The 26,445-nt window shown below is 44.6% G+C and overlaps 1 protein-coding gene across 2 annotated transcripts in view; it reads right to left on the bottom strand.

Annotated features, from left to right (window-relative positions):
* LOC147702891 (kelch-like protein 3) overlaps positions 1-26,445 on the bottom strand; it is a 530,880-nt gene that overhangs the window by 286,187 nt on the left and 218,248 nt on the right. For both annotated transcript variants that reach the window (XM_086931483.1, XM_086931484.1), the window contains exon 4: positions 10,032-10,153. In XM_086931483.1, the coding sequence (XP_086787609.1) occupies positions 10,032-10,153 (122 nt within the window). The remainder of the gene's footprint in view (positions 1-10,031; positions 10,154-26,445) is intronic.

Consider the following 26,445-nt stretch of genomic DNA (forward strand, 5'->3'; position numbering starts at 1 on the left):
CAGATAAGAATGTGATAGTTCATGCGAAACCTATGCGGGGAGCCGCACCTTTGTATGTCCCTCCTAAAGGTATGGGAATGGATAATGATAAGACTTCCACTGATGCGAAGGGTTATTTTATTTATAATTGGGTTTACACTCCTTGGAATAGAGCGATGTTATGGCTCTCAAAGCTGCTTTGCCCGATCCGTGGAAAAATCCAGCCGCTTTTTATGCGGAAGTTGAGGGAGCCATTATCTCTTGTACCATGACTCTGCCTGATATCAACATGTTTTTCTGGTTGATATTACCCCCAGATATGTGGAGAACTGTGCGTAGAGTTGATGATCGTGCAACTTTTCGGGCAGTATGGAAAGACTTAGAACAGATGGTTGTAGAACGGGAACTCGCAAAGAAACCATGCCAGCTAATTTTAGACCTTCTCACAGCTATATTAGTCAAGTTGAAAAAAATGTAAAATGTAAATTGATACTTGTATAGCGCACTACTCACCCGCAAGGGTCTCAAGGCGCTTGTACGAATACCGCTGTGGAACCCATCCTGGCTTTCCCTGTGAGACGTCCACTCCTGGGCACCGCCAAGGTGGAGGCCAGGCATTGTGGGGGCCGTTGTGGAGATTAAGCAAGCTATTGCCCAGAGTTGCAGAGTGGGACTCCATGATTGGAATAGGCACCGAGGCGAGAATTATCAGGTCCGTGGAATTTTTTAGCCCAAGACCCGCCGAGGCGGGGAATTGAACCCTGGTCCCGGGCCAGACCTCTGCATCAGGGTCTGCCGCTCTAACCATTGAGCTACACTTCTCCACTAACCATTATTCCTCCTAAAAAGATATACTGGACTGTATTAGCATCTTGTAACCAAAAGACAGATGAATCAGTCTCTGATTTCTTCACACGTTTTGTGGCGCATTCCACAATTTAGTGGCCACTCATTGACAGATGACACAGGCAGGCATCTGTTTGTCGACAAATTTGTCGCAAACATGTTGCTAGGAATAGCTAGTCGCCTAAAGGCCAGCGAGAGTTTATAGACTACTTCTTCCTCAGTCTCTTTTGACTATGGCTCAGTATTATGAACCGCAGGAATTAGAAGCGAAGGGTAATGAGGATAAAAAGACTAAGGAATTAAAAACAAAGGTTATGTTCGCTCAGGCTTATGGCCCGCCTTCTAGAGGTGGTCGTGTCTTATTTTCCTTCTTTTCCTCCTTATACTCGTCGGACTTTGTCTTCTGACCAGTGTGCGTTTGTAGGAAATTTGGACATTGGGCTGTCAATTGTCCAGCACTGCGTGCTCAGCAGTATCCGCGTGGACGGGGACATATGAGAAATCGTTCAGGATATTCAGGGCCTAGAGAAAGCAAGGACAACCGTGCTAGGTTTGATACTGATAAGCGTGAACAGAATGGTTTTAATACTTTTGATAGACGGAACCAATATCAAATGTCCGATTATTTGCCATCAGATTTGAAAGATTCTGCTTATGCATAGGACTGCTTAGGATGGAATCAGTTGAAGTTCCGGTAGATCAGGAGGGTCCCTATGTTACAGCACATGTTTTGGGTTCTACTGATCAGTTTCTGGTTGATACAGGAGCTACTCGTAGCGCCTTATCTAAACAATTGGTTCCAAGGGCTCCCCAGTCTGGCTTAACCATTACATTGATAGGTTTCGATGGAACACCTTCCCTTAGCCTACTGTCACAACCACTTGCATCCCATGTTGATAAATTCACTGCTCCATGTCTATTTTTACTTTCCCCTAACACACCGGACAATATTGTGGGTCTTGATATGCTCAAGTATTTCAGGGCTACGATACGTTGTTCTCCAGAAGGTGTGCATGTTATTTTGAATGACAACTATCCGGTGATTGAGAGATCTTGTCTTGTTAAAGAGGACATTGCATTAGCTTCACTCCCTAGTACTTTGTGGGCCACTTCGGACACCAATGTAGGGCAAATGGTTATTCCACCAGTACACGTTAGTGTCAAGGAGGGCGCTTCATTGCCACGCTTGCCTCAATACAAAATTTCTCAAGAAGGTGAAGAGGCACTCATACGCATTGTTCATGATTTAATAGAACTGGGGGTTGTGGAAGAAGTTCCTTACAATATTTGCAATAGTCCTATTCTTCCTATTCTGAAAAAACATACTGATACAAGGATTTACAGGTTTATCATTGACTTGCGAGAAGTTAACACGATTGTAGTACCACAATACCCGGTAGTTTCTGACATTACAACACTTCTTACTTTGATTCCTCCAACAGCGACTGCCTTCACTGTGATTGATATGAAGAATGCCTTCTTTTCAATCCCTATTCATCCGGATAGCCAATATTTGTTCGGTTTCACTTTGAATAATAGATCGTATAGATTTTGTAGAATTTCTCAGGGGTATACCGAGAGTCCTAGTATTTACAACCAAGCATTGAAAAGACAGCTTGATTCTTTCCCTTTGCCTTAAGGGGTGGCTCTCATACAATATGTCGATGATATTTTATTGGCAGCCGATACGCCGGAGCAGTGCAAAAAATGTACTTTGTCTTTGCTTTCCTTTCTTGCATTGCACCACCACAAAGTGTCACAGAAGAAATTACAATATTGTAGACCGAAGGTTACCTCCTTAGGTCACCTTCTGTCTAAGGAGGGATGTGCACTTACACCAGATCGCATTCAAGCAATTTTAGACACATCAGTGCCTGTACTCAGAAATAGGTCCTTGCATTCATTGGTCTTACTTCTTTTTGAAGGCAATGGATATTGGGCTTCTCACACATTGTTAAACCTTTGTTGGCACTTCTGAACAAAGACACTCCAATGCCTCTTCCATGGACGACTGAAAGCCAGAATGCTTTTCATCAGTTAATTCAAGCTCTTTGCTCTGCACCAGTGTTAGGCACTCCAGATTATACGAAAGCTTTTACACTCTATGTCCATGAGAAAGATGGGTGTGCTTTTTCAGTTTTAGTACAGACACACGATTACAAGCAGCGTCCCTGTGCATATTTTTCAGCTGTTCTTGATCTCGTTGCTCGTGCATTGCCTGGGTGTTTCCGTTCTGTTGCAGCAGCAGCTGTGTCTATACGTCAGAGTGAAGGGATAGTTTTGTCACATAAATTGTTGGTGCTAGTACCACATGCAGTCGATGCCCTTTTGAACCAAACTAAAACGCAGCACTTAACTAGTGCTCGCTTGACAGGATACAAATTGACACTCTTGGCCCCTCACATTACCCTAAAGAGATGTTCAACTTTGAATCCAGATACTTTGTTGCCGTATCCAGCGACTCAGCCTCAGTCATAGGAGTCTCATGATTGTATATTCCTTACGGAGAAACAGACAAAGGGTTGCGTCGATTTGCAAGATACGCCCCTTTCAGATGTAGATGGGGAACTGTGGGTTGATGGGTCTTGTTTGAAGTTACCAGCTGGCACAACCTCAGCTGCATATGCAATTACAACACTTCAGGCGGTAGTGGAGACAGCTCGTATATCACAGAAGTCAGCTCAAGCAGCTGAGTTAATAGCTTTGACACAAGCGTGTGAACTTAGTACTGACGTGTGTGTGAACATCTATATAGACAGCCGCTATGCTTTTAGAGTGGTCCATGATTGAGGTTCCGTGAATTCTGAACCCGTTTTATAAAGGTCATGGTTTTGTTACGAATTGGATAGTAGCGAACCGTAACTAGTGAGTGCGGCAAGTACGAGTGTTTTCGTCATGTTAGATCGATGGATTCACTATGTATTTAGACATTTCGTTTTGAACCCTTGGGTTCCATTTTGTGTATGGCAGCCATTTTCTGGTTGCCCTCACATAGGCCGATGACTACGGCCGAACAAGACTTTAGTACACGTACACGTTAGCTTGAGTTTGTGCTGACTCCTAGATGACCCGAGTGAACTGGCCTCGTTGCCTGAAGCTGACCTTGCTAAGCCAGTTCCTTGTCCGGTAGCTAAATCAAGATTAAGGATCAGAGCACAGGAGATTGTAAAGTTTGGTATGCACGCACACAACCCTTATCCTACTTCTCAACTGCTTCTGTTCCTTCTTTTATGTCTTCTTTATGATATGGGTTGTGGTCGTTTATTATGGGTTTGTCCGGCCTGTTCGAGAAAGAATGTTGGGCTTTTCCGTTTAATTGATGGTGGGCTGGACAACTGAAAAGTGGGTTTGTCGTCATGTGATACCTCTTGTAATGATGCTTATGATTGGACAAATTGTAACTAGTGGGAGTTTGTCCGGAATGTGATTTTTAGCATAAAAGACGATGTCTCGCTTTACGAAAATCGAGCAGTCTCGGACGAACCTACTCGAATCGTACTTCTTAGACTTCTGTTCCTGGTTGCAGCCAATAAATTTGATCTTTGACATCACCAAGAAGTATCCCGTGTCTCTGTATTCTAAGACAGGTGAACCCGAAGACTTTGGTTGTGCCCCTGGCGCCGCTGGGTTCTAAAACCCTGTTCTTCAGATTTTGACCTACCCTGGAAGGAAAAAGGCTTTTTTACAACCCACAGGATGCAAATAATGCATGGAGAATTTGTGCATAATCTTTTGACTGCTCTAACATACCTGAAGAAAATAGCGATTGTTAAGTGTAGTGCACACAAGAAAGTGACTGATAAGACAGGACAAAGCAAGGCCTTTGCAGATAGCATAGCCCATGAGACAGTGATGCAACTAAACACTGCATCTATGTACGTAGTGAAGTCACGTTGGCATGATTCTAGACAAGAAGTGCTAGACATACAGAGATCTGCTTCTGTGGAAGATCTTGAGCAATGGTCTAAAGTGGGATTATTGGATGATGAGGCCTGTTGGCGAAATAAAGAAATGAATAAACATAAACTGCCTATAGCCTATTTACAACCTATGGTTCATATGGCACATGGGCCGGCACATGTTGGAGCCTCCACAATAACGAAATTGCTCAAGCAGGTTTGGGAGCATCCAGATATTGCTGGCAGAGCTAAAAAGACAGTACAGTCCTGTTTGATTTGTTTGCAGTACAATCTTGGTAAAGGGACACAAACTCCTACAGGAGGGTTTGCTACACCAACCGCACCTTTTGAAGTTTTGCAAATGGATTATATCCAACTTGAATGCTGTAACAACTTGAAGTATGTTCTAATGGTGGTATATGCCTTCGGTAAATGGATAGATGCATACCCTACAAAGGATAATACAGCTCTCACCACAGCAAGGGTGCTTTTGAAAGAGTTCCTCCCCAGATTTGGTGTTTGCAAACTTTCATGGAGTGACAACGGACCCCATTTTATTGGGCAAGTTGTCGAGTATGTCCTGAAAGGATTAGGGATCAAACAAAAGTTACATCCCCAATCAGCAGGGATAGCTGAAAGATATAACGCTAGTTTAAAGTTGAAACTAGCGAAAATACAGGATTCCAAGTCTTTAAAATGGCCTGATGCGCTGCCCTTGGCATTGTTGTCCATTAGATCAATGACACACTCATGATCTGGGCTTACACCATATGAGGTGGTATTTAGGAGACCTATGAACATTTGGGGAGTTCCTAAGCCACACCCCATACATGATGTACCGTGTGTTCTGATGAGTGACTACTTATCATAGTTGACTGACAGTTTGATTTCTATTCATCAACAGGTTCGAGAAGCTCTTCCTGACAGGTCTACAGGTGAGGCCCATGACCTCTGGCCCGGCGACCATGTAATGGTCAAGGTCTTCGAGAGGTCGAGCAACTTGGAGCCCAGGTGGCGAGGACCGGAGCAGGTGCTCCTAGCCACGAGGACTGCTGGTTCGATATACGAACAGAAAGAACTGGGTGCACAGCAACCATTGCAAGAAGATGCCGTCTACCTTGGTGGAAACTTCTGCGCTGACCGATCATCGATATAATCTGGAAACGGAGAAAGGCCAAGCCATATCACCTGATTAATCAGAATAAGTCTTCCCAGACCACACGATCCCTGGAGTATCTCGATACCAACTGAGATCCCGGAAAGAACCTGCATTGTTGAAAAAGACTGGTTGAGCTACCGTCCTGGGTTTGTGAAAGGGAGCTGATGTGGCAAGGGGTGGGGGGGGGGGGTGGGAGAGAAGTCCTACATAGTGACACCCGTCTTGACCCTCAGTGAAGAAACCAACGGCTGCCCAGGACTTTAGAGCTCCAACAATTGATTCAACGATGAAGCGATTATGTCAACTATGTTGCTAAGATCTGTAACAAAACGACCATATATGTTGTAGGATTCGTTATCGCTATGGTTGCTATAGCAGTGACAACTTGGGTTGTCGAGGAAATGGCTCCTGCTCGGCAACTGCTGATTGCCACTACCCCAGTACCAGCTGAACATCATTACTTTACTCTTCCATACCATGAGCAAAAGCATCGACAATCCTGTTTAAACAACATGTTTATCCAGATGTTGCATCACACTCATAATGCCACAAACACTACTGACTGTTGGGTGTGTGGGATGATACCTGTTCACAAGAAAAAGGGAGGAACGCCTTTTATTCCTCTTCCCTTTTCCCACAATGGTTCCTGTCAAGCTTGGTTTGCGCTTTTAATTGCTTCTGGAAAGGCTAGCATTACTAGTATGACTGTAGGACGAATAAATTACCACCTCAATAAAGTATGTTATACAGATAATGATGGTTATCCCTGAGCTGAAGGGACAAAATGGGAATGGGAGGAGTATCGACCTGGAAACATTTCTACACCTTATGTCTTCCCAAATATGCGAGCTATTAAGAATAATGAACCATTTGTAATTTATGTAACTAGAGCCAAAGCAGACTTGTGTATAAGCAGTGTTGGAAAATTCCAGTAGGAAGAAGTGAGTGTACTCTGGTTCTGACCATTGAGGGTGCCAATAACAGCAGTTTCATATCCTTGCATAATACCTACTTTGTCTGTGGTAACAAGGGATAATACCATCTACCTGTTGGATGAGCCGGAGTATGCTATGTATCCTTCCTGTTGCCTCCTGTGTTCTTGGCACCCACATCATATCACAAGGACTACAAACTGTTTATTGACAGCTCCAAGAACAGATATAAGAGGACAACAAGCACTGAGGAAGTGGACCAGACTGACACTACATTGCAACAATATGTTGATTTCAATTTAGGCTTGTTCTTTTTTGAGGGAGCTGCACTAAATAGCCAAAAAAATAAGACAATTTACTCGTGTTGTGGAAGCTGTTACCAACCAGACAGCTATGGCACTTGGGAACATTACAGAAGAACTGCAAATTGCAAGGATTGTAGCGCTCCAAAACCGTATGGTTTTAGATGTGATTTTGGCTGATCGAGGTGGTGCATGTCACATCATCGGGAGTAGTTGTTGTGTCTACATTCCAGATTACTCTCCTTCAGTGTTTGATGCAATCTCCAAACTGCACAAGATTGCTGCTGAAATTCACCCAGAAACTGGCACATGGACTTTTGCCAACTGGTTTTGGACATTGTTTGCTACTTGGGGCTGGAAGCTATTAACCATCCTGTGTGTAATACTTGTAATCTTATTTACATGTGGTGTATGTATACAATGAGGTCCAATGCTTTACTCTGTCTGTATCACTGCCTTTACACCTGCTAAACGAAATATTGAAGAAATAAATGCCCAACACATGCTGAATAAAGAGATTAACAAGATGATGCGGATAAATATACAGGATGTGTATTCAGATTATCCTAAATAAATTGTCTTCAGCTAATGCTAAAAGAGTCGTCTGTTGTAAACTAGCAGCGATTAATGTTAGCATTTAGCTGAAGCCATCTTGGTTCCGGCAGCCATCTTGTCTGCCATGTGCTCACCATGTGCTCTGTCCTTCTTTACTGTCGTTTACCCTTGTGCTCTGCTCATGGACTGACTATATTTAGGCTTTGCTACTCTGCACTTGCGCAGAAGACACTGTAACTGTTCGAACACATGTTTTAGTCTGTAACTGTAAGGATATTTCTACCGGAATTAGTACACTGCTAAACTCCTCCCTACTGTTGACTGTGCATTTCTGTATGAAATTGTATGTATGTAAACCTTCTCCTGAAAACTTGTACCACCTTCTTTTGAGCCCCTATGTGGGTATAAAAAGGTCCACATTCCTTCTATTCAGTGTGCTACTTCATACACTACCAAAGGGTGTTGTGTGAATGTAGTTCCACCTTATGAGATCTAATAAAGTACTTTGTTTTATATTCCAGTTTCCGTGCCAACTTCTATTCTATTGGTCTGAGGACTTGTGCAGAGAAGGGCGAACCCCTAGCACTGGTAGGCCTAGCTGAGGCACACCACGACATGGTCGGACATCTATCTGCCCATGGCTGAGGCTCCTGGTCACGTCCTTGTCCCTGGCTCCAAGGGGCTAGCACCGCCGACAGGAGTTGTACAAAAGTCCGGAAGCGGCCCTCACCTGGAACCATTTTCAAGGTAGAGGGAGTATGAGGGACTCCGGCCCTTTCAACCCCTCCCCAGCACTGACTGTGTGGGCCTGCAGGAAAGTGACAGGGAGGGGGGTGTTTCACCGAGGAAGTAGAGGAGAGCTTCACTAAGCGTGAGAGAGAGGAGAGAGAAAAGAGAGAAAAAGCGAGAGAGACATCTTGTAGAGCGCCCCCCACTCCCTCCCCCTGCACTAGGACAGAGTGAATGCAGCTAAATGAGGAAGAGAGAAAGGGTATCTCAGACGGCCACTGTTAAGTGAGCCTGTCAATCCAGCATAGGTGAAATGACTGCCTTAAAATTCAACTGAAGAGTCTGGCTGAGCAGAGCAGAAGAGGAATAGCAAAACTAAGATTATAACACACTCCTTAAACACCTCATTGGTTTCACTCAATGCCCACTACACTTTCTAGACACAGCTGAATTGCAAATTAAAGCAGCTTCACAATTGTGAATGAATATTGAGTTTTCAGAATACACAATGACCCAATGGCACTCTATCTTCCTCTACAGACCTCTCTGAAGGCTACACAAGCATGATTTCAAGCAGCCGTGCTCATTTAAAATATGATGCACAGCTCGTAGCATCAACATTTCCCTTACAGGCCAGACTCACAAAGCTATCTGCACACCTGTGAGTGTCACATGTGCACAGGAAGCAGCTTTCACAAGATGGGATTTGTGTACTTAAGACTGATTTACTCTAATTTACAAGTACATTTTCTCACAGGGGTGGGTAGCGGCGTTAGCAACTGGCAGAGTTGGTGCACAGACTACTAGCCAGTGCAAAAAAAGGTACTCTTTATATTTTCCCACTTGGTAATGCACCCATGTTGCATTTCTGAATGTGTTAATATTTACACAACGGTCATTCTAGAAAGATGGAACAATCGCATACTACAGTGACCATGGTTTGAGAATTCACAGTAAATACACAATTTGCTGCTCTAAACACAGAAGTAACCCTAACGGAGTAAATAACCAACTTTCCTTTTAAATCAGACCATAAATTGAAAACAATTTACCCATTTCACAATTGAATACTTTAAAAACTTTTATACTTTTATTAACGATATGCAAAAAAACAAAATATATTTCTTCCAAATTAAGACCTGAATTCATATTATGAATTTAGGTTACATAGTATATACACAAATGTATACTTTAGCATATCACAATATAATGCATTACAATCAGATAAAGGGAACAGTAGAAACATTTTTCAAAATATACTAAAAATGAATGCACTTCAATTAAGTTTTTTAGTAAACTGTTAATGATAATTAAAATAAGCACATATGCATATAATTAAAAGACAACAGTTGTAAACTCACAGTTAGAAATAACTTACAACAAAGAGAACCAGTTCACTAAATGTTTACACGACACTTCCCTGTGTGATTAAAATTTGCACAACTACAATCCAAGAAATTAGAAATTCTATAAACAAAAATGTGAAATAGTATCATCCCAAACTACGAAAAATGGCGTGTGCTCAACTAAGTTTGTGCGTTAGACCCCAGTTAATAAGAGCAAGGTTCCTAATTGAGCGCCCCCTAATCTGAATTTGCTCTAGAAGGACCAAGAGTGGACATGTGTTTACCTGTACATTTTCTTCCGTAACTTCAATTTCAGCAGTGTAAATGTAGTCAATCAGCTTTCTTAGCGTGTGCCCATCCACATCCTTTATTTCAACCTTCTTTGCTTTACTTTCAGACATATCACCTGCGAAGAAACACAGAACACTCATTCCTTCAGCACATCAATATCCATGAATAGCCATATATTGTTAATCGTTTTCAGACACTGAACACAATTGCTTGGATCTTTGAAGACTCGGGCCAAACTGAACAGTTCGCAGTTATCCAGTATCTCTTCGGGAGCTAAGTACCTCCTATATATGTTTAACCATATCTTTGATATGAATCTTGAATAACAGGAATAAGGAGGGGATGCTACATAGACATTTAAAGACCAAAGAAGCAGGAACTTGAAAGATAGAGGGGACTACTGAATGGCAAAAAGGTTTGTGTAATTAATGTATGAGCAACTGATGTGGACAACACCAACTTTTCACATTAGCAGTGATTAAATGATGCATGGTTCCAGACGTATTGCACTTATGGCGTGCGAGTGACTTCAACTCAATCCTAGATGCACAGCTTTAGAGGACCATCACAGAGCCTAGGTGCAAGACTGTTAAATCCCTACTTAGAGATTTGGACTCTAGAACTATAGCCACTGTGGCAAACTTCGGACATGGACTATTTGGTGCGCTTGGCAGTGCAGGCTCCCCACCACAGGATAAATGGCATATTAACTAGAGAAGACCATGCTTTAGACAGAACATATTTGAGCAGGCAGCACTTTTACACTCCTGTAGACCTGTAAAATGCAACTAACAGTAGAACTATAATTCCACTAGGTAAACTGAAAATAGAGGCATTAATGGACCCTGTGGTTAAAGGAAAGATTTGAGTAGAAATTAACTGCTTCTTCTCACGGCTCTGTGAAAGATGTTGGCATAGATTGGGATAGTGTGCAGGATTTTCAAGTACATTACCTACAGATTAGAAAAATCTAGTGAAAACACAAGTTATACTGGAAGATGATAACATAATAGAGAACAGATATCAAGTTTAGGGTAGAAAGTAGACAACCAGCTGCTATAAGGAATATGCTACTTACCAGTATGCATCTGTTCTTGGCATAGAGGGCTGCAGAGTGGTACATTATGAATAGATCGCCATCTGGTGTTGGGCTCGGATGATTGCACTTTGTTTTTCTCTTGGAGAGTCTTTTGTATCTTGGTGACTCCTCCCTTGGTTGGTAGTGCGCATGGGCATCGGCTCCATCCTTAGATTGTTTTGCCATAGTAGGGATAGATGGAGTAGTATAGTAGAATACAGATAAGAGTGCCCATGTAAGTGTATCTAAATAAGATAATGTTGGAACAGACACAGGTTTCCGGGGAGGCTGGGAGGGCATGTACCACTCTGCAGCCCTCTATGCCAAGAACAGATGCATACTGGTAAGTAGCATATTCCGTTCGAGGCATATGGGCTGCAGATGGTACATTATGAATAGACTATACAGCAGTTCTCTCCCTAGCGGTGGTCGCCCGTGTCTGTTGCAACTGTCTGAAACAATGTTTTTAATACTGCTTGTCCCACTCTAGCTTGTTGTGTTGTGTGCACATCTACACAATAGTGTTTTGTGAAGGTGTGCGGTGTAACCCAGGTAGCTGCTTTGCATATGTCATCTAGTGGAATGTTTCCCAAAAATGCCATAGATGCTCCTAGTTTACGTGTAGAGTGAGCTCTAGGAGGAACAGTTAATGTTCTCTTTGCCTTTAAGTAGCATATTTGAATGCATTTTACAATCCATCTGGCAATGCCCGCTTTGGAGATGGGATTGCCTTTATGTGTAGGAGAAAACGCAACAAATAGCTGTTTTGTCTTTCTGAAAGTTTGTGTTCTTTCTATATAGTACAATATGGCCCTTCTAACATCCAATGTATGTAGGGCTCTTTCTGCTACTGTTTGTGGTTTTGGAAAGAAAACCGGTAATTCCACTGACTGATTGATGTGGAATGCTGAAATAACCTTCGGTAAGAATTTTGGGTTTGTTCTAAGAACCACTTTATTTTGGTGTAGCTGCATAAATGGTTCTTGAATCGTAAAAGCCTGCAGTTCACTTACTCTTCTAAGTGACGTGATAGCTATGAGGAAGGCCACCTTCCATGTGAGGAATTGTATTTCACACCTATGCATAGGTTCAAAGGGTGGCCCCATTAGTCTGGTAAGCACTATGTTGAGATTCCAGACTGGGGAAGGTGGTCTTCTTGGTGGAATGACTCTTTTGAGTCCCTCCATGAAAGCTTTAATTGCTGGTACTTTAAACAGTGAAAGATGTTGCCTGTTTTGTAGGTACGCCGCTATGGCTGCGAGATGAACTCTGATAGAGGTATATGCTAGTTTACATTGCTGTAAGTGTAGTAAATAGCAAATTATTTGTTTGGTGGATGCGTCCAGAGGGTTGATGTGCTTACTGTTACAGTGTATAGCAAACCTCTTCCATTTTGCTGCATAGCATGCTCTGGTGGTAGGACGTCTTGCTTGTTTAATGATTTCCAGGCATTCTGGTGGTAAATCTAAATACCCAAACTCTATGACTTCAGGAGCCAGATCGCTAGGTTCAGTTGTTTGGGATCTGGGTGCATTATTTCTCCATGGTTCTGTGTAAGATGCATGGGTAATAATCTTAGCTTTTGATGTGGTACTTGTGAGAGTTGTAGCAGCGTGGTGAACCACGGCTGTCTTGCCCACGTGGGTGCCACTAGTATCATTGTCATTGAGTGTTGCTGCAGTTTCCGAACCAGTAACGGAATTAGTGGTAGAGGAGGGAATGCGTAAGCAAATTTGTTGGACCAATTTATCCACAGTGCATTGCCCTGGGACCGGTGGTGTGGGTACCTGGATGCGAAGTTTTTGCATTTTGCGTTCTGATGATTGGCAAACAGATCTATCTCTGGTTGCCCCCATTTTTGGAAGAATGGCTGCAGTATTTGGTCGTGCAGCTCCCATTCGTGTACTTGTTCTGACTGTCTGCTTAGGATGTCTGCTATCTGATTTTGAACTCCTGGTAGGTGTTCCGCTAACAGGTAGATCTTTTGAGGAATGGCCCATCTCCATATGTCCTGTGCTAGTCTGGACAGTTGGAGAGAGTGTGTCCCCCCCTGTTTTTGAATATAATACATTGCAGTCATGTTGTCCGTTCTGATCAGGACTGCTTTGCTTGTTATTTGCATTTTGAAAGCTTTTAGTGCTAGAAATATTGCTAATAGTTCTAGGTAGTTGATGTGCAGTTTCTTTTGCTGCACACTCCACTTCCCCTGCACTGTGTATCTGTCCATGTGCGCTCCCCATCCTGGAGAGCGATGCGTCCGCTGTTATTATCACTTGTGGAATTGGCTCTAGGAACGACCGTCCCTTGGAAATGTTTTCTGTGTTCCACCACTTCAGAGAGCGATACGTCCGGTCGTTTACCAACACCAGATCTGTAATCTGACCTTGAGCCTGATTTCCACTGTGTCGCTAGACACTCTTGTAGTGGGCGCATTTGTAGTCTGGCATGTGGTATTAGCAGTATGCAGGAGGACATCATGCCTAATAGTTGCATAAACACTCGTGCTGGTAGTGAGTGTTGTGGTTGAAATCTTTGTATTAACCCGACCATTGTCTGTACTCTGATTGGGTTGGGGTATGCTATTGCCTTTTCTGTGTCTACTGTAGCCCCCAGGTATTGCTGAATCTGGTTTGGTTGCAGGTGTGATTTTTTGTAGTTCACCGTGAACCCTAGGTGGTGCAGCAATTGAATTGTCTTCTGTGTGTTCTTTTGACTTGGCCTTTATTAGCCAGTCGTCCAAGTATGGGAAGACGTGTATTTGTTGTCTTCTTAGGTGTGCTGCCACCACAGCTAGGCATTTTGTGAAAACTCTTGGTGCTGTTGTGACACCGAAGGGAAGGACTTTGAACTGATAGTGTTGTCCTTCTAACACAAACCTTAGGTATTTCCTGTGGGCTTTGTGAATTGGGATATGAAAGTAAGCGTCTTTTAGATCCAGTGTAGAAAGAAAGTCCCCTTTCTTCAGTAAAGGGAGTACTTGTTGGAGCGTGACCATGTGGAAATGCTCCAAATTTATGTAAGCATTGAGAGGTCTGAGGTCTAATATTGGTCTTAGGGACCCGTCCTTTTTGGGGATCAGGAAGTATAGAGAGTATACTCCTGTTCCTTGTTGATCCTTTGGAACCTTCTCTATTGCATGCTTTTGTAGAAGTGCTAGAACTTCTTCTCTTAACAATGTCAGATGATCTTGACTCATTGGACGCTGTTTGGGGGGGATGTTTGGTGGGGTAGCTGTGAGTTCTAGGCAATAACCATGTTGGATAATTTGTCTCACCCACTTGTCTGATGTGATGTTCTCCCAGACAGGTAGGAACTGTGATAGACGTCCCCCGACCGGTGTTATGTGGTCTGGGGGGAGTTCTATGAAGTCACTGTTTTGGTGTTGAGGCGTTGCGGTTGTTATTATTTCCGCGGCCTCTACCCTTATTGTTGTTACCTCTGTAACTGCCTCTTGAATTACCTCTGGGTGATGTTGGTGTGAAAGAGGTGGATTGCTGATTTGTTCCTGTATTCTTTGAGCCCCCTCTATAGGTGGATCTACGAAAGGAACCTCTGTGTGTTGGCTGTTGCAATGCTCCCATTGACTTAGCCGTTTCTGTATCGTTCTTCATTTTTTCTAAGGTCTCGTCTGTGCTTGAGCCAAACAGTGTCTTCTGATCAAATGGTTTGTTCAGTAGGGCTGTTTGTACTTCTTGTTTGAATCCTGAGATTCTAAGCCATGCATGCCTTCTTAGCATGACACTGGTGTTAATAGATCTTGCTGCAGTGTCTGCTGCGTCTAATGCACACTTAATGGAAGTATTGGTTATTATTTTACCTTCCTGTATTAATTGATCTGCCTTCTTCTGATGTTCTTTTGGGAGATGTGTGAGAAGTTTTTCTAACTCATCATAATGTGCCCTATCGTAACGTGCGAGTAGTGCTTGTGTATTGGCTATACGCCAGCTATTCGCTGCCTGTGATGCTACTCTTTTGCCTGATGCATCTATTAACTTTGATTCTTTATCTGGTGGAGGAGCCTCTCCTGTAGATAATGAATTTGCTCTTTTACGAGCGTTTGAGACCACCAGCGAGTCTAGAGGTACATGTCCTTTAATAAATATTGGGTCCTTTGGAGCCGCTTTGTATTTTTGATCAATTCTTGGGTTTAACACCCTGGCTCTCACTGGGTTTTCGAATATTTCCTCTGTGTGACTAAGAAGACCCTTCAACATAGGAAGAGTACCTGATGTTCTCTGTGCATTAGGTAGAGTCTCTAACAAGAAATCCTCTATTTGAGGTTCTGTATGCATATCTAGTTTGTGATATTTTGCTGCCCTATTAATGAGCTGCACAAAACCTGTGTTATCATCAGGTGGTGAAGGCTTTGAGGGATATAGCTCTGGGTCGTTGTCCTCATCTGACCCTACATCATAATTTTCCCATGGGTCCTCCTCATCTGGGATAGTTTCGTCATCCTCTTGAGGTTCTCCCTCCCCTAGATCACTGTCTACATCTGACTGAGGTGTAGCTGGTCTTGGTGTGGAGGGTGTAGGAATATTTGGCCTATTGTGAGGAATAGGAGAAGAGGGTGTGACTCTAGGTCGAGGAGAAGCAGGAGGAGTTATATTTGTCCCCATTGTTCTCTTTTTTGAAGGAAGAGGTTTATCTTCTGACTGTTCACTCTTTCTCTTCTTCGTGACCACTTTCCCAGTTTGTGGATCAATAAACAAGATCTTTTGTTTGGGATCTGTCTGTTGCTCCTGAATCGGTACCGAAGATCCTGGTTCCGAGAGCTGTTTTTGTTTTCGATCGTCAGATCTTGTTGTTTTCGACACCGAATGTCTGCTCGATTCAGACTTTCTGGGTATCGAGTGTCTCTTGGGCGATAAATCATATTTATGTTTCGACATGGAATGTTTCGATACCGAGCTTTCCCTTGTTTGTTGCCTCGGTGCCGAAGTCGATGTCGCCCTTTTCTCGGATCCGACATGGTGGGAGTCCGAGTGTTTCGGTTTCAGTTTCGGTTTCGTTGCCGGGCCCGAGGGCGGGGCGTCGGAAACTTTTTTCTGCGGTTTGACCGGGCCCGAGGGCGGGGTCGTTACCGCACGGGGTCGGTTTTTCGGTAAGGGGACGTCGTCACTCACGGTTTGTTGCTCGATGAGTTCTTCGACCTCCGACTGGTCCCCTTCCGACCCCGACTGGTCCTCTTCTTCCTCGATTTGCTCGTCTCCGAACAGCTCCGGGATCGCCTCCGCCTGCATTCTGGAAACCTCGTGTCTTCGAGCTCGACGATTTCTAATCGTTAGCTTGGAGGAGAATGCTGCACAGGCTTCGCAGTCCCTGGATTCGTGTTCAGGCGATAGACAGAGGTTGCACACCTCGTGTAGGTCCTTGTGTGGGAACTTAGCACCACACGTTGGACATTTTTTGAATGGAGTCCTTTCCATGGACTCCGGGCTTGACTGCGTCGAGAAAGGCCTCCTGTTCTTCGACGTAGATCCAAGTTTTTCTCTTCGATTTTGAATTTGCAACGCGTCGGAATGGAAATGAACGCGTTCGATAACAATACCGTCGAATTGGAAAGGGAATACGCGCCGATAAATCACTTTCTTCTGAAGTTGATCTGGAGCGTCTCGATCCTCATCCGAACCCGATGGCGGAAAAAAACAATCTAAGGATGGAGCCGATGCCCATGCGCACTACCAACCAAGGGAGGAGTCACCAAGATACAAAAGACTCTCCAAGAGAAAAACAAAGTGCAATCATCCGAGCCCAACACCAGATGGCGATCTATTCATAATGTACCATCTGCAGCCCATATGCCTCGAACAGTGTGTTATACAATGAAGCAATTAGTGCAGTGGGTAGATTACACACCTACATACAAATTCAAGGTAAGGAGCTAATACAGGAGATTACTAGCCAAAGATGGATACTAGAAAGTATGAAATGTTGGTCTAAAAAGGGAGAACAGCGCACAAGCTACACTCAGAAGGAGATAGAAGAAATGATCATGCAACACTGCATGTCCATCGACAACTAGAACAGTGAGACAGACACCAAATAGGTCATGGACATCCCGAGAATGGCAGAGCTGCCCAGATTGATGGAGGAAGGCAGTACCATACTACAAGAACCTAGATGAGAGCAAGCGATAAACTGTCATATCCACAAGCGGGACCAGAACACCTGCAAGTAATATATCCCAAGTAGAGTTTTACATAGCAAAGAAGGAGAAGCTAACATCACAGCTCCTCCTTGGCTCGTTGTGGAGGCAGAAAGGCCTTCAAAGTCACCATTTCTAATATAGCCTCTTTCAAGGGAATCCTCTGCACAGACTGCAGATGGGATTTTGACTTGCTGAAGCAGAATCCCAGGGTGAACAGCAACTAAAGCATTGTTTTCAGGTGGTCTGAGACCGACTGAGGCAAGTCTACTTTAAGCAGCCAGCTGTCAAGGCATGAATACATCCATTCTCAACCTACAAAGATGAGTTGTGATCCAGGCCAACACTTTCGAGAAGACCCTGCCACCGTTTGGTAAGGCCAAAGGTTAGGATGGTGAACTGGAAGTATTTTGACCCCATGACAATATAAAGGAAACATCTGCGGGACTGCAGAATTAGCAAATTAAATCATGTTTTCTACAAGTGCATAGATTCAGGGATTGGCCTCAGAACCCGGTCCATCATAGGGACTAAGACGTATCAGGAGTAAAATCCTTTGCCCATCATCTCCTCTGTTACTACTTTGAAGACAGCTATGACAAGTAGTGTTTGGACTTTTCTGGCTAGGATGGCAGCTTTCTTCACCGATATCTGACCAGAAACTGGTGTAAAGAGTGGTGAGGTGGACCATAAGTGCAGGTGTAACCAAACTGACCAACCTGAAGTATTCATTAGTTTGAAATAACTGCACATCAGCTGGGTAGGCAAACTTTGATTATGTCGCCTACCAGACTAACCTTGGGAGAGGAATTTAAAGCGGCTTGGCAGTGACTGCGGTTGTAGCTGGTAAGGAAGAGGATGATGACTGCTATTGCTTATTGCACCTGTCAACACCTCTCCCTTCTGGAGCCACAAAAAGTTGGACATACTGGCACTGTTGGTATGAAGGCCCATTGAGTACTCTCCGAAGTTACTATATTGCTGATGGAATTGGCGAGCTGGGGAAAGTAGTCCCAGGGAGTGGGCTGAAGGGGAGCTGTTCTTACAGCACACAATCTACCTTCACTCCCAAAAGCCTGGTTCTGTCGAATGGTGTAACCATTAATTATGCCTGGATGTCTCCTGAGAACCCTACAGCACACATCTAAACATGGTGCCTGACAATAACGCAGGTGCCCACAGCAGGGCCAACACACTCTGTAGTGCCCAGAACAGCTGTAAGAATGTACCTGGCTGCATCCTGCCTGTCATGTGTAATCTGGACATAGGAATTTCAAATGTCATCAATTATACTGTGCATGATCTCACTCGAGATACGCTAGAGTGCATGGGAGAACGGCCTAAAAGGCATACAATGTTGAATGAATGTAAGGGCAAACTGGTTAAAGAAAAGACTGCCTTACATAGAGAGTCAATCTTTTTGGACTCCCTATCCTGAGGAGAAGTACAGAAACCTTTAGAGTTAAAAAAGATTGCCGAAGCCTTAATGGCAAGAGACTCCAGAGTCTGATGCTCTCCCAGGAAGGATGGGTCCACTGTAGCTGGCCAGTGGAGCTTATCAAATCAGGTAGCTGCAGATGGTGTACAACAAGGTTAGGGCTAGATTCCCCAAAAAGCCTCAATCAAGACTTCATTAAATTGTTATAAGGCTCAGTAGTCAATGACCCAAGTTACAAGATTTCAGACAGAATGTCTCTGCGTTGGTCTCCACTGTGGGCAAGTGCAGATCAAAAACTTCTGTGACCCAGCGTACAACCACTGCATAGGACACACATACTGCAGTACATGTGTGTGTAAAGTGGAATCCAGATATTTTTTAGTTGAAGTGTCCAAACCACTGGCATTTCGAAGGTCGAGGCAAAAGCCAGCACCTGTAGAATTGTGGAGGGTTGGGGATCGAGGGGGTTAGTGGAGGCAAGCCGTCCGCCTCTATGTTGTCAACTTTGTGGTGGGGAGCCTGTTCGAGCTCCTTAACCGCATCGGATTAGTATCTGAACATTTCCTCTAATCTCTATAGCACTAATGACGAGGCAAGAGGAACAGTGGGGTAATCCTCCCAAGCCTAAGCATGTTAGGGGAATCCACCCATGTCAAAGGGGAATCTGAACAAGCAAAACAAAGACTGCGCTGTTGTCTTGTAAGGCAACAGAGGTGAACCTGGCTGAAGTTAGTTTCGGATCAGACACCGGAATTGGTGTTTAGTCTGGAAGCGCCACATCTAGAGCTGAAATTGGCACCAAGCTGTCCACGCCCCACATGTTTCTGAGGCAAAGGAGTTGAGGCACGTCCTTTCACCGTCAGAGGGCCAGACTAAGGCCTAATGAGGTCATATGGCACCGGGGGGAGGACCCTGCCTGCGGAGGCCAGCTGGAAGCTTAGACAGATCTCGGGGATCACACGAGAAGCCATAAAGACCCATAGCCAGCTAGAATATTTGCAGCATTGCCTCCTAAAAGACCTCACTCTCCTGCAGAGTGGATGATGGCCAGAGAAATTCAGGAAGCAATCTCAGAATTTGGTCTGAATTTGAAACCTCGGTCAAGTCGGGCTTCGCCCCGCTCGAATTCTCCCTGAAGAGTGTTGGATCCTGTTTGGCCTTCTTGTGCTTGTGTCCTTACATAATTTGTCTTTGTTTTAAAATTATCGGAGGACAGCGACTGGGAAAAGTAATGGTCTTGAACAGGGCCGGAATGGCTGTAGCGGGCACCAGCGTTTTCCCAGTGGGCCGCCAGGGAGTGGGGTGGTTTTAGACCCCTGGGGGCCATTTTTGTTACCAGGGCCTGATTTCGGCAGTATCAGCCCCCAGCAACAAAAGCGGTACAGCGCTTTCCGCTAGCACACCCCCACCCCCAACCCTCTCCTGGGGCCGGCCCAGCACTTTTCCAGGAACGGTTTTGGTTCCCAGTCCGGCCCTGGTCTTGAAACTTCAAAAGGGACCAACCCTGCTTCTAGTGTTTGGCAAAGTAAAGCTGGCTGCACACTCACTCATGGCCTTTGGAAACATCGGGGAGATTTCGTCACAGGCATCCAAGTCATATTGGAAGTAAAAGTCTCAATGACAGACATTGTTTGCTCCTTAACCAACATCAGTTTCCTATAGGTGTGGCTTGCCACAAATTGCACCTTGTGGTTTCAGGGGGAAATATCCCTTCACACTGTCAGAAACGTATATTGGAAAAATTGGTAAACACCAAAATGTTGGGAACAGAGCTCGTGATCTGTGAAAGGTTCAGAAAAAAGAGGAACTGATGACGGCGCGCAGGGAGAACACCTACATGAGGCTCTGTGCCATCATTCCAGAGGCGGAACAGCGCAGCCACAGAGTCTGATGGTGCCATCTACCCATGTACTGGATGTTTTCTGGATCCAGTCTGGTGCCTTTGGGATTCAAATGGTGAGAAGTCTGCAGTTAGAAGTATCCCATAAGAGCTACTGTCACCATCCCTTAGATACTAGGGTCAATCTGGTCTCAGGTTAACAGATGAACTGTGAAAAATCCGGCCTGCTTCTCCAGGAGTGTATGCATCACAAAGACAAAACAAATCTAACTCGGCTCCTCAAAAATCTTTTGCGCATCAGGGCACTTAGATACTTCATCCAGAACTCCAGCTGTTAGAAACTCCACTGAATTCTGATTAAAGCTCCCATTCTCACTGGAGGAACATTGAGTGTTATGCACAATTAAGGTAATCCCATAGTTCCCAACCTTTTTCAATGTGAAGATATTCCTAGATTCCACAACTTTCGATATCTAACCAATGTACTGGAACAGGAGTCTGCACCACCTGGTATTTGGCATAGCCCTTTTAACTTGCTCTGTGAACAAGGAGAATACAAATAAGGGTAAACTCTGAGTCACTGCGACCTGGGTACTAGGCAGTATAAATTATGGTGGTCCCAGTGCAAAAGTGACATTAGTGTCAGAGGGGAACACAATTTCAAAACAACATAGAAAAAAGGGGAATATGAAAGAAGATAGGAAATTTCAATGTTATTTAATCACACTAAAACTCAACAAACGTTCATCTGACAGATATATGAATAAATAAAAGTACGTCAAAATTCAATATGGCAGTGCCAGAAAGGAGGGAAAAGGGAGAAGGGTTGTGATTCAGGTGTGATAGTGAGAGAAAGTAGATAATGGTGACATAAAATCACAAACAATTCCGGCACATATTCCTCATATGCCGAATAGGCAGGTACATATTCATCGAGGTACACAGTGTATACACAGAATTGCCACGTAGCACAAGTTTTCACAGTACAATCATTACTGTTGAATCGACTGGCAAATGTTCAAGTGTCGATGTTTCGACCCCATTGGGTGTGTAGGTGTTTCGGACATTAATCGCGGGGTCTTCCTCAGGACAGGTGAAGAAAGTGGAGTGTAGGGGCACCGTGAATGTAAAAGCGGGGACTCTCACTAATCAATGGTGAAGACACAGGGGGCTGCGGGCTCTCGAAGAACAATCACAGGTGCGAGTGAGAAGATACTCAAAATCAATCAGGGGAAGGAAGCGGATTCAATTGCTTGGGTGCTCAAGGGTTCCACTTCCAGGGACCCCTTGAGCACCCAAGCAATTGAATCCACTTCTTTCCCCTGATTCGGGGCACCAGACAGTGTTCTAATTACTAGGGATTTCGCAACCTGATACACAATGGATCTTTTCCTTGATGGGACCATTCACCCTGCTATGTCATTTTAAGTGTCTTCTCACTCCCACCTGTGGTTGTGATTGACCCCGCGAGTAAGGTCCGAAACACCTACATACCCAAGAGGGTTGAAACGTCGACACTTGAACATTTGCTAGTCCATTCAACAGTAACGATTGTACTGTGAAAACTTGTGCTACATGGCAATTCTTTATATACACTGTGTACCTTGATGAATATGTACCTGTCTATTCGGCATATGAGGAATATGTGCCGGAATGGTTTGTGATTTTATGTCACCATTATCAACTTTCTCTCACTATCACACCTGAATCACAACCCTTCCCCCTTTTCCCTCCTTTCGGGCAGGCCCAGACTGGCCGTAGAGGGCCCCGGGCAATCCCCTGGTGCGTCGCACGGGTGGGGGCCGGTTGTGGGCCCCTTGGGGCCAATTTTGTTACCGGGCCGTTTTTGCAGCATAGCTGCAAAATCGGCCCTGTAACAAAATCGGCCGAAAACTGGCCCTGGCAAAGAGCCGGTTTTGATGCCCAGTCCGGCCCTGCTTTCGGGCACTGCCATATCGAATTTTGACATACTTTTATGTATTCATAAATCTGTCAGATGAACGTTTGCTGAGTTTCAGTGTGATTAAATAACATTGAAATTTCGTATCTTCTTTCATATTCACCCTTTTTTCTAGGTTGTTTTGAAATTATGTTCCCCTCCAACACTAATGTCACTATCGCATTGGGACCACCATAAAATATACTGTGAACAAGGAGGGCTGTCATTCCCAGAAATAGGTCCATATCTGTCAGAACACTTCTGATACCGTATGGGGCAGTATAGACACCCGACAGAAGGAGATGAAAAAACATGAAAGACAAAGACATCAGATTAAGTGGATGTGACCAGACACGCAAGCGACAGAACCCACAACAAACCGTCGGAGAAACCATGTAATGCAATTGCAGCACTGTGGGATAAAAAGATATATTTAGAAAAGGGTGAGAACAGTGTGTAAAGCAATCACCAAAAAGGGAGACCTCCAGCAAGGAGAATGCAATATTCTGTCTCACAAGGACCACAGTCGTATATAGACGTAAGGGATGACTGTAAAAAGGCAGGCATTTATTCCATCTATATGGCATGCCAGTTCAAGCAGTGAGGGAAGCTATTAATGTGCACCTGAGAGTTACGAAGTGTCGGAAGTACTTCAATACTTGTTATAACTAGGCAGAGTTGAACAACAAGCACATGCCATTCACAAGACCATAACAGACAGTTGTACCTCCAACACCAAGATGAACCCGTTCCTGAATCTCTTCTAAAGAGGTTAACTCTACTGCTTTTTCTGGAATAAAACCAAAATTAAAAAGCAAAGAAAGAAAAAGAACCAAAAAAACTTTCATAACTACATAACTGCGGCCAACTCCCATATTTTGACCATCATTATAAATCTAAAATTATAGCTGTGGATTAAGCGCAATAAGAACAAGTCACTTGCCTTCGGTAACGCTCTTCAGGTAGAGACTGCCTAGCCGCAGATTACACACCTTTTATATATTCCCTAGGTGTCAGGCTGGATCCAGAAACTTTTCAGCAGTACCTATACGCGCTGGAAGGTGGCACTGTGTGGCTCCGCAGTGATGCCATTCGATCCAGAAATGACATACAGACTCTATCGGTACCACTCTCACATGCTGACGTCAGTTGCTTTTGAGTCTGTCCGCACCCCACACATACAAAGAGCCTCAATAGCAAATCGAGGGTTGATCCACTAACCGTAAAATAGATGAAAGAGCCGAAAGGCACCCATTAACTGTGCACAGAGTAAAACCTTGCAGGGGCGAAGATAAAAAAACAAATAACAAAATGTCAGATTGCCTTGCCTGAAGGAGTCTATCTGCGGAATACTGCAGCAAGCCACAAATGTGTTCCAACCACAGGAGTACGCAGTTTTTATCACGGGTCACCTGACTGTCAAGATGATATCAACCACCTCCAGAGGAAGGTTGCAACTGTTCAGTTGTTGCCGCTCAATCTCCAAGCATGAAGGTGGAGATTGTGAAGACTTGGGTATAGAACCCTACCCTGCAGCTGTAACAGCAAATCCTCCTAGAGGAGAAGCATGATTGGAAGACTGATGATCAAGCCCAGAGTTCTGAATGCCATACTCTCCATCCCAATCCGGAGCCACTAGTATGATTTGGGCCCAGTCAGACCTAATCTTCTTGAAAACTCGGGTTAGGATTGGTATTGGCGCAAAGGCATATAGGAGTTCCAAGTTCCCCTCGAGATGGAACGCGCCTTCAAGCAAGAGACACATTGAAAACTCCAATGCTCAGAAGTGCTGACATTGTGAGTTCTCTGCAGTGGCAAACAGATCGAGCCAAGGTTCTCGGGATCACAGCCTGAACGTCCTGCACTCTATTCCCTGTGGGAAAGGCACAAAACCAAGCTGTGTCCACAATTGCTCTGAAGAAGGGAAGCATCTGAGGGGTCAGGTATGGCTTTTGCATGTTGAAAGCGCACTCCGAAGATGACAGGAGGCTCGTGTAGTCTGGAGGTGGTAGATGAGAGCCAATCTTCGAGGTAGGGAAAGACTGGCACCCCTGACATGAGAAGGTGAGCTGGTACCACCCACATCACTTTTGTGAACACAGGAGAAGCATCGGTGAGACAAGTGGGGAGCACAGCAAAGGGAAAATGCTCCTGTCCTACCACGATCCACAGGTAGTGCCGAAGGGCCTGCAGGATGAGTGCATGGAAATAGGGGACCTGCAGGTTCAACAACAACATTCAGTCTCTAGGGTTGAGGGCAGACCAGTGCGAGTATTTTTAATTTCTCTTCCTGGGAAAAGGTGTTGACAGGGCGCAGGTCTAAACTGGGAAAAAGATTTCTGTTCTTTTTGGGCACCAGAAAGTAGCAAGAATAGCAACCTCTTCCTACTTCAGGTGCAGGCACCTACTCAACAGCCCTGTTGGCTAAAAGGGCTTGCACGTCCTCCCTCTGTCAGTCGCTGGGGGGGATGGTGGAATGCGTGGTGCAAGGAAAGGAAGAGTCATGCATAGCCCTTCAATCTGCAGGAGCCAACTGTCCTATGTTATGGCCTGGCAAGAATCATTGGATCCTACATGCTACAGGGGTTCGGTAGGTGGGACTGTAAGGGAGGTGTTGGACTGGGAGGCCTGTTGAACTTGTTTATGGGGGTGCTGGTCACCATAGCCACAACCATGAAACTGCTGGGCATCTTGTGGAAGTTGGATTGGCTGGGGGTATGGTGCACCTTTGCTGAAGCCACAAAAGGAGAAGCAGGGCTGATACGATTAGTGAGGTGGACAGACAAGCTAAGGGAGCATGCAGTAGTCCTACTCTCCATGAACAGCTGGAGTGGATTTTTGCTTTGTCCCCAAACAGACATGTCCCTTTGAATGGCATGTTCATGAGGCATGACTGAACAGCACTTGAAAAACTGGTGGACCACAGCCAAGCGTGTCAGAATAGTGATACTGGTGCCAATGGGCCAACCAATGGAATCGGTGGTCGCCAAACCCAAACGATTTGTGAACTTGGCTGGGTCACGACTCAAAACCACAACAAATTCTGAAGTTGGCTGTGTCATGCCCATCCTGCATGGGATGAGCAAGGACAGGTCCAAGGTCTTCATGGACCCTAAGAGGGCTTCAGCCACCGTATCACAAACAGCTTGCGAATGGCGCCCCAGCAGGAAAGTGTGAAGTGCGAAGATGGTGGATGAGAAGAATCTTTTCTCAAAACCCTACACCCGTTTTGACTCTTGATTGGGAAATGTATTAGGGTTAGTCTTACTAGCAGACGCCTGAACCACCAAGCTTTCAAGAGAAGGGTGCTGAGATAAAAACACAGTGTCGCCTGGGACCAAACAGTGGCTTTGTGCAATCTGACGGTTGACTGGGGGCAAGAACAAGGTTTGGTCCATGCCTCCGACAAAGTATCCGTAAGGGCCTTGTTAAAAGAAAGAGGGGCTCACTGGATGTTTGTCACAGCTGAAGGATCTCTGTAAGAACATTAATTTTGACCTCAAAGATGGGGAACGGGAAGTCAAGGACTTCAGCCATCCAATGAATTACTATGGTGTGAAAAGCTCTTTAATCAGTGGCAGAACCAGGGGGTGAGAGAAGCCCTGACTCATGGGCGGTATCAAAGCCACTTGCCTCCTGCAGGTCATCCTACCAATTCTCCTCATGATAACACTGCCCTATTTCATCATCTGCATTGTAGTCATCCAAATCTGTGCCAAACAGGGAATGCATAAAATGCATAAAAGTTAATAAAAAGGACACAGTTAACAATAAAATCACAGTGGTTTTGGAAAATCCAGCTTTAATTTGGCAAAGAAACGTATCCAATTGTGCATAACATGTAGCGTGCCACTCTCAATCTTCCATTATTATGCGAAGTAGGGGGAGTAGTATAGCAAGGATCGACTATGTTATTTCTGGTTGTTCATAGAAATAAAGGTAAGTTGATCAAGTCACTGCATAA

The sequence above is a fragment of the Lissotriton vulgaris genome, chromosome 7, assembly GCF_964263255.1.
Source record: "Lissotriton vulgaris chromosome 7, aLisVul1.2, whole genome shotgun sequence".
Taxonomy (NCBI): domain Eukaryota; kingdom Metazoa; phylum Chordata; class Amphibia; order Caudata; family Salamandridae; genus Lissotriton; species Lissotriton vulgaris.